General features: G+C 38.5%; 1 protein-coding gene across 1 annotated transcript in view; it reads left to right on the forward strand.

Moving 5' to 3' along the window:
• The window catches only part of LOC139341950 (T-cell receptor beta-1 chain C region), a 32,298-nt gene extending 25,794 nt beyond the window's left edge, over positions 1–6,504 (forward strand). The window contains exons 4-8 of the mRNA XM_070978704.1: positions 2,081–2,123; positions 5,389–5,736; positions 5,852–5,866; positions 5,981–6,087; positions 6,243–6,504. Of these exons, the coding sequence (XP_070834805.1) occupies positions 2,081–2,123; positions 5,389–5,736; positions 5,852–5,866; positions 5,981–6,087; positions 6,243–6,269 (540 nt within the window). The 3' untranslated portion in view covers positions 6,270–6,504. The remainder of the gene's footprint in view (positions 1–2,080; positions 2,124–5,388; positions 5,737–5,851; positions 5,867–5,980; positions 6,088–6,242) is intronic.
• Positions 6,505–8,954: the final 2,450 nt, after the last annotated feature.

Here is an 8,954-nt window from a genome sequence, read left to right on the forward strand (position 1 = left end):
TGCATTGTTTTTAGAGTCTAAGGATAAACAGAAGTTTGGGTAATAATTGTCCAAAGATAATTCTGGTAAAGAAACAGTTTCATGCTCAGCATCTCTGCACTGTGACAATGCAAATGAAGCTTACTTTGGAAAAGGAACAAAACTTACTGTTCTGGGTAAGTCACAGCTTTTACAACTTAAGTTCGATGCAACAAACTCATAATACTTTAAATGTTGGTGTGAAAGTGAAGGAAAAACTGTTGTTATGAAAAAGCTGAAATATTGAGCTGAAGTGAAAACACTGTGACCTACAGTGATCCTGCTTACTTTGGCCAAGGGACCAAACTGACGGTTTTAGGTAAATATTTCGGTTTATTGATGTATTTTGATAGATTCTGCATTGTTTTTAGAGTCTAAGGATAAACAGAAGTTTGGGTAAAAATTGTCAAAAAGGTAATTGTGGCAAAGAAAGAGTTTCATGCTCAGCATCTCTGCACTGTGACAATGTGAATGAAGCTTACTTTGGAAAAGGAACAAAACTCACTGTTCTGGGTAAGTCACAGCTTTTACAACCTTAGCTAACTGCAACAAACGCAACATACTTTAAATGTTGGTGTTAAAGTGAAGAAAAAACTGTTGTTATGAAAAAGATGAACTATTGAGCTGAAGTGAACCTACAGTGATCCTGCTTACTTTGGCCAAGGAACCAAACTGACGGTTTTAGGTAAATATTTCAGTTTATTGATGTATATTGAGAGATTTTACATTGTTTTAGAGTCAAAGGACAATCAAAAGTACAAAACTTTGATTTTGGTAGAGACAGACAGCAGAGGTTCATGCTCAGTATTTCTCTACTGTGACAACGCTGAAGCATACTTTGGAAAAGGAACCAAACTGACTGTTTTAGGTAAATATTTCAGTTGATTACTCTGTTTTGAGTGATTTCACATTGCTTTAGAGTCTTAGTGTAGTCAGAAGTACTTAGTAAAAAACTTTCCAAAGATAATTCTGATAGAGATAGACAGCAGAGGTTCATGCTCAGTATTTCTGCACTGTGACAATGTTGAAGCATACTTTGGAAAAGGAACCAAACTGACTGTTTTGGGTAAGTAAAGGATTATCAAAATTGAACAAATGCAATGGGCTTTGTCATTGGAGGAGTGCATTAAGAATCATAAGCTACTTGGGTCTTCATAGTTTAAGTTCAGCTCAGTGCTTTTTGATGTTAAGCTTGAGCGCTGTGCCAATTACGAAGCCTATTTCGGCCAGGGGACAAAACTGACTGTTCTTGGTAAGTAAACATCAAATGCTATTCAGATTCATTCACCTGTTAAAGACAAAGTAAAACAAGTTAAAATAAGTCTGTTGTCTACGGAAAAAGTTTTGTTTTTAGATAAAACCAGACTGCAGTGCAGCAAATGTTGGTGTTGCGTTTAAGAATAGTGACAGTTAATTCATTAAAACCTAAAAGCAACTAAATGCAGAGGCAAAGTAAAAGCAGCATCATGGGCTGTTTTGAGCACTGATCAGGTGCACTGTGACTCTGGTTATGAAGCTTTCTTCGGTGGAGGAACAAAGTTGACAGTTTTAGGTAAGAAATCCAAAAAATGAAAAAAACATTGTAATTGGAGTGTTATTGTTCTTAATGTTAATGCTTTTACAGTATGAACCATATTTCAGCCAAATCATAAAACTGACTGTTGTTGGTAAGTTAACATAAAGCCTAACAGGGCGGCTCCCTGAGAGCTTTGTGTTACACAGAATTTGTAAAACTTCCTTTTAAAGGAAAGCTACATTTATTACAAAACTACAATGCAAAGAAACAAAGTAAAAGCAGCGTCTTGGGCTGTTTTGAGCGCTGATCAGGTGCACTGTGACTCTGGTGGTGCGTCAGAGGCTCACTTCGGTGGAGGAACAAAATTAACCGTTTTAGGTAAGAAACACACATTGTTTACACAGTCTACGAGGAAGCTTGAGGTAAATCAGAACAAATGTAAAAGGAGTGTAATTGGAGTTATTCGTTATCTTTTTTGAGCTCAAACTCTTCAAAGTTGAAGTTCTGCTCAGAGCTTTTTGTTCTCAAGCTTCAACACTGTGTCAGTACGAAGCTTATTTCGGCCAAGGCACAAAACTGACTGTTCTCGGTAAGTAGGACATTAAAATTCCTTCATATGAATCCACCTGCAAGACAACAAAGACTGCAACACTAAAACACCTAACAGGTTGGTCATTTAGAGAAATGGTGTCATATAAAGGAGTATGGTGCAGCAGCTGTTGCTTTTCAGTTATAAGGAAACTAAAGAAGCAAAGTTAAAGCAGCGTCTTTCAGCACTGATCAGGTGCACTGTGACTCTGGTGGTCGGGAAGCTTACTTCGGTGGAGGAACAAAGTTAACTGTTTTAGGTAAGAAATCAAACAAGTGGAAACAATGTTGTAGCATGGGTTAGTAAGAAGTTTGTTTCGCTTACAACAAAACAGGCTGTAAAGAAAGTTTACATTTATTAGAAAAGAAGCAAAGTAAAAGCAGCATCTTGGGCTGTTTTGAGCACTGATCAGGTGCGCTGTGACTCTGATGGTCGGGAAGCTTACTTCGGTGGAGGAACAAAGTTAACTGTTTTAGGTAAGAAATCAAACAAGTGGAAACAGCGTTGTAATCAGAGTTTCTGTAAGGAACTCATTGCATTTAAGTCCAGTTTAAGTTTAGCTCTCAGGTTTGTGGTCTATAATATTAAAGGCTGTCACCACGAAGCCTTTTTCAGCTCAGGCACAAAACTGTCTGTTCTTGGAAAGTTAGCATAAAGCCTAACAGCATGGCTCACTGAGAGGTTTGTGTCACAACAAAACAGGCTGTAAAGAAGGTTTACATTTATTAGAAAAGAAGCAAAGTAAAAGCAGCATCTTGGGCTGTTTTGAGCACTGATTAGGTGCACTGTGACTCTGGTGCTTCAGAGGCTTACTTCGGTGGAGGAACAAAGTTAACTGTTTTAGGTAAGAAATTATTTTAAAGTTCATTAAATATCATTAAGGTGTGATTTAGTTAAGATGTTTGTGGCACTGTAATGATACCCTAAAGCTAAAATGACTCATAAACATCAATGTTTCACCCATTACTAGATTAAATAATCATTAAACAAGCACCAAAAAGATGCTTAAAGATGGTAAAAATAATAAGTTAAAGGCTGTACATGTTAAAATGTGACAAAGTTGGAATAATTTCAAAGTGGCACAGATAAAGAAAGGCAGTAGGAAGAGTTTTTGTTGTAGCTGAAACTCTCTGTGCTCCAATAACGAGGCTTACTTTGGAGCTGGAACTAAACTCACTGTTTTAGGTAAGAAAACCTGCAAAATCCTCAGAGAAAGATTCAAAGTCTGTGTGCAACATGTGAAAAAATGGCAGTAAAAGAAGTACTTTTTATTTGATGCCAGTAAACAAAGTATTCTCCTTTCAAATAGAGCTTAGATTGGAAGTTGTGCTAAAAAGCAAGAAGCTCCTGTGAAAGTAGTGCAGCAGTCAAACCTTTGGCTCTCAGCCCAGATTATTTCTCTCACAGCGAGTTCTCATCAGCTCTGTCAAACACTGTGAGTTCACAGTCAGAAGCTTACTTTGGAGCTGGAACTAAACTCACGGTTTTAGGTAAGGCAGTAAGTATCATTTCATATAAACTGTCCCAACATAGTATATGAAAAAGCTTCCTCTGGAGTTATGTGTGCACAGTTAAACATCTTTAAGTGAAAACGGAGCATAAAGGCAGTTCTCAGCTTCAGTGCTGAAAAGTTGAGCAGTTTTTTCTGTAGCCTTGTATCAGTGTGAGCAACTACGACCCAGCTTACTTTGGCAGTGGCACCAGATTGACTGTGTTGGGTAAGAAAATGATCCAAATCACATGCGTTAATGTTTTCTGAGCTTCATTTAACAGAAATCTGCTAAATTATTTCTGGGTAAATAACACATTGAATGTTTTGTTCAGAGAATGCTGTGTATGTGTTTGCTGTCAGAAGTACAAAAGCAAATACAAATATAAAATCTATACAAGATAAATCTCTCTGGTCTACAGCAACAAAAACTACATTTGGCACCAGACTTAGTTATTCTTTAACAACTGATTGCTGTTGCAGTTAATTCATTGTTTAAAAGCTGTGAAATCTGGCATTTGCATGAAAACTGTTCACAACAGTCATCATTGTCTCATTTGAAAACAGTATTTCTTTACTTGCATTGGTCAGGAAGTGAAGGAACGAAGTGTAAAACTAAAATGGTGCAACAAAAAAACTCACAAAAAAGAAAACCAAGACAGGTTCAATCAGTCGCTGTCGTCAGTTTTTTGCATGCGAGTCGGTGGTGTGCTCTGGAAATTATCCTGCTTATTTTGGAGAGGGAACCAGGCTCACAGTTCTTGGTAAGATCACCGTCATGAGATCTAAAAAGCAAACATTTATCTGAAGAAATAACTGTTGAATGAACAGTTGAAGATCAGTACTGCTTTAGGTAATGTTTAATGCTGTTAGCAAATAATTTGATATGGATAGGTACTGTTTCAACATTTTTGTGTGCAGAAATGTTTTAGTTTTTGCAAGAAAAGAGCACAAAGACAGTTCTCAGCTTCAGCGCTGAAAGGTTGTGCAGTTTTTTCTGTAGCCTTGTATCAGTGTGAACAACGAACCAGCTTACTTTGGCAGTGGCACCAGATTGACCGTGTTGGGTAAGAAAATGATCAAAATCATCAGCATTATGTTTGTCTCATGGCCTTTTGTGAGCTGAAATATGAGGATAATTGTTGAGCTAAGTTTCAGTTTGCACAAAACTGCAGTTTTAATGTCTTGTGTAGTGATTATCTGGAGCGGCACCTTGTTGCTGTGTAGGTTTGCAGTCAAAATGACCAAAAATATAAAGTGCGAACTGATGGTGGTAAAATGTCCTTTCCTGCATCAAGAAGTGAAGGAAAAAAGTCTTTGAAAATGACATTAGTGAGTCCATAAGTGGGATCTATGTCTGGCACTAGTTTCCAAAACCTCACAAATGCAGTAAAAGAAGAAAACGTTAGATGTTACTTCAGTGGTTGTAGATCTTTGTCAGTTTTTTACATGTGAGTCGGCGGTGTGCTCCAACACTTATCCTGCTCATTTTGGAGAGGGAACCAGGCTCACAGTTCTTGGTAAGATCGCTGCGATTAAACCTTTTCACTGAAAGAATTCAATTTGAATGACTCTCAGTGTGAGCTGTGCAGTCTGTGATGATCATGCATTTGGTGTTTATCTGCAGAGGGAAACAGCTCTCCTGTGTCTTTTTGAACCCTGACTGTGTCTAAAGTATGGTATTCAGATGTCTCATGTGCATCACTGGAGTTAGGTAGTGTACAGTGGTTTGCTGTGGATCTTTAATTTACTGACTTATGTTCTTTGTCCTTGCAGAAGATGGCCATGACGTCACCACACCAACAGTGAAAGTGCTTCGACCTTCAACAAATGAGTGTCGAAACCAAAAAGACAACGCAAAGAAGAAGACCTTGGTTTGTGTGGCCAGTAAATTCTACCCAGACCACGTCAGCGTATCCTGGCAAGTCAACGGGGTCAATATAACCGATGGTGTGGCGACGGACAGTGCTGCCGTGAAGGAAGGCAAATTTTACAAAATCACCAGCAGGCTACAGGTCCCTGCTGAAACATGGTTCTCACCCAGCAGTGAATTCAAATGCATTGTCAGCTTCTTCAATGGGGAAGTCACAGAGCACTTGCAATATTCAATTAATGGTGATGAAGGTATGTCCATTTAAACTCTCACTCTCACTTTAAAATGACCAAAACATGATCTTTTTGCTGTACATGTAACTGATCATCTGACCTTGTCTAATCCATTTCCTAGCTTTGCCTGCAGTTACCATAACAAGAGGTAAATATATTATTTTGTGGTTCAGTACACTGCAATGGATCAATTCTAACAATCTAAACTGGAGGTTTCCTCTTTGAATCATGTCACTCATCTGAATGTTTGAACTTTCTGCAGAGAAATATTTGAGGATCACACAGACTGCCAAACTCTCCTACGTTGTTTTCATCGTCAAGAGCTGCATCTATGGAGCCTTTGTGGCCTTTCTGGTGTGGAAGCTTCAGGTTCGTTCTGCACAGTTTAACATGTGACTTGTCTGCTGCTTTTCCTTCTTGATTTACTGCGCTTGACATAAAAACAGGCTGTGTACACTTTGGTCTTGGAATGAACATGGGAAGAGCTGATGGCATTATAACATTGCCCTTTCTGATTGTTTCAGGGAGCAGCTGGAAAGCAGAACAACTGAGGCCTCAATTCTAGGAGATCAGAAGTGCTGGTTTCTGTAAATAAAGGTTGAAAACATCGAATTATATCCACAACTGTGTGTTGCAGTACATTTGCATGTGTTTCTTAATTAGACAACTAAATTCTGCCAACATAGACGAACAGTTTGATGCATGTTCTTGTTCTGCTCTCAAAGCTGCTTTTGCTCGGCAGTTTTATAAAGGCTTGTGATAATAACTTTGTGTGTTCCTGAATTACTTCTTTGCTTAATTTTCATCTCAATAAAAGCACTTTAAAGGAGCTCGTCAACCATGTGCTTTCATTTATCTCCATTTCCAGACAGTAAAACTTTATTTACATCCCACATATATCTAAACCAGAAGAAGGCATGAGTTAATCTTCGTATCAGACACTGTGCGTATGAAAACATTCATATTTAAACATGAAAGAGTTCGACAGATACATTTGCCATTTGCTCTAAACTGCTGCCAACAGTGCTGATATATGCAGCTGCCCTCCAACCCGTCCTCTCATGGTATTTTTAGCTGCCTGTTTTCTGAGAAAGAAGCTATTTTTCACCTTCATGGAGGATGTTGAAACGTCTCAGAAAAGCTGTTTTTCCAGTGAGCAAACTGAGAGCTGACTAAAGTTTCATTTATCACTTAAGTGACATTTGACTGATAAACAAAATTCCACCATCTAATCTGCATTTTAACATTCGGTAGGGGAACTCATTTGACTTTATTACCGTGGGTTTTACATTCTCTTTATGAATGCAGAAGCTGAAACAGTCAGTAGGAAAGTAAATGTGAGATTGTGAGTGTACCTCAACAACAGGAAACCACCGTTCTCGTCTGCGCACAGAAGAAGGTCAAAGCTGTTGTTGGTGGGGGAGAAACAAACCGGGGCTTGAAAGCCTGCAGAGGAGTCGAAAGCAACAGCAGAGGAGAGGATGTGGTCACAGAGCAGCCTGCAGATCGCTCTCTGTGCTGAGAAATGACTTCACCACAACGTCCTGCTCGCACCTGCACCTCTGCATCAACCCCCCGGCTCTGCACGTCTCTGAGCAAACAGCTGGGAAAACTGTGTCAACTGAAGCTCCACGAGTGTGTGTCAGAGCTCATGAAACAGCTGCATTTCATGTTTTTACTCGAGTGGCATGAGTTAAGGTTAATTTAGCTGCAGTCACAGAGATTAAAGTAAGATCGGGCTGACTTTAGACAACTGTCAACACTTCATTTAATAATTCTGTGTAAGTTATTTATATCATCTCATGATCTTCATATCAGCCACTTTTAAGAGATAACACAGGCTATATTTGAAGCAGCTCGGTTTCCTGTTCGAACAGTCAACAGTGGTGGAAGAAGTACTCAGGTGTTTTACTTGAGTGAAAGCATCAAAAGCATCAAAATATGGCACCAAACTACAAAAAAGAACACATGCAGAATGGCACAGTACAGATTACTGGATCAGAATTATTGTGTGCATCACTTTAATGTTGCAGCTGTTTTTTTTTTAAACAACTTTATACACTGTTAGCAAGTGAAATATGTTTTTCTTAATCTACAATAACGCATCTTTTTTTGCTGTTGATCATACATTTTGTTTTGAATGAAGTAACATATGTAATACAGTGAAAAGTGCAGTATTTGCCACTGGAATGTAGACGAATTTAAAGTATTGTTTTTGAGTAAAAGTACTTAGCTACTTATACTTATAAATTCATTTTTGACCAGCGAGGACCTCAGAGGGACTTAAACTGAGTTCTGCTTTTGTCCTTTGTTTCTGTTAGACACATGTTTGTGCTCGCTGGAGTCACACAAACAGGAAAAAGTTTGTGTGAGACGGCAACAGAAACATGGTGTACGACATCTGTGAACTAGATAATTACACCTCCTCCTGCAAACCCTGATCTTTGGACCAATGCAAAAGCTGCTGTTTTCACATCAGCTTGTTAGAAAACAAAAAACAGAATTTTGTTCTCTCTGCAAAATCCCAAATTAAGCTCACGTGGCTGTTTAAAGCTGACAGACAAAGGAGCATTTGTACCAAACCTAACTTGTGCTCAACTTAAATGAAAAACACCTCCACCACCTACAGAAAAAAATGTATTACATTATTTATCTACATAACAGAGTCATGTGAAGTACAAAATAGTATTTCCTACATTTTCTTTCACAAATCAAATTATCTGATATAAATAAAAAAGCACAATATGTCACCTGAGACACAATAAATGTTCCCCTTTAAATCTGAGATTTTCATAAGGGAATTTTGTATTGGAGCAGGACCAGAACTTGCTGTCGTTCTGCACTGAGCTGAACCAGCAGACTCCAGGATGGAACATCAGACCAGTCTTAATGCTCATTAACAACCAAAGTACAATGACTTCCTGCCTTCAGTATTGAGCAGGTCATGAAAACAGTCTATTTTCACTGATATTCAACAACTGGACAAACAAGGAGAATAAAGAAAACAGGCACGTTTGGTGTTTAAAGCTTCCTGTTTCACTTTAAAACCATCAACACATTTATACCAAAAAGATCTATATCTCATTATTAGTTAAAAACCCACCTGTGTGAGATCACAAACAGCAAACACGCACAGGTGTTAAGGTGTTTTAAGGATAACTTGAGTCCCAGCGAGTGATGACGGTGTGACTGTGAGCCGGCATGAACGACACCAGAACCCTGAAACCGAAGCAGCT

Source organism: Chaetodon trifascialis, chromosome 14 (genome assembly GCF_039877785.1).
Source record: "Chaetodon trifascialis isolate fChaTrf1 chromosome 14, fChaTrf1.hap1, whole genome shotgun sequence".
In the NCBI taxonomy this organism is placed as follows: domain Eukaryota; kingdom Metazoa; phylum Chordata; class Actinopteri; order Chaetodontiformes; family Chaetodontidae; genus Chaetodon; species Chaetodon trifascialis.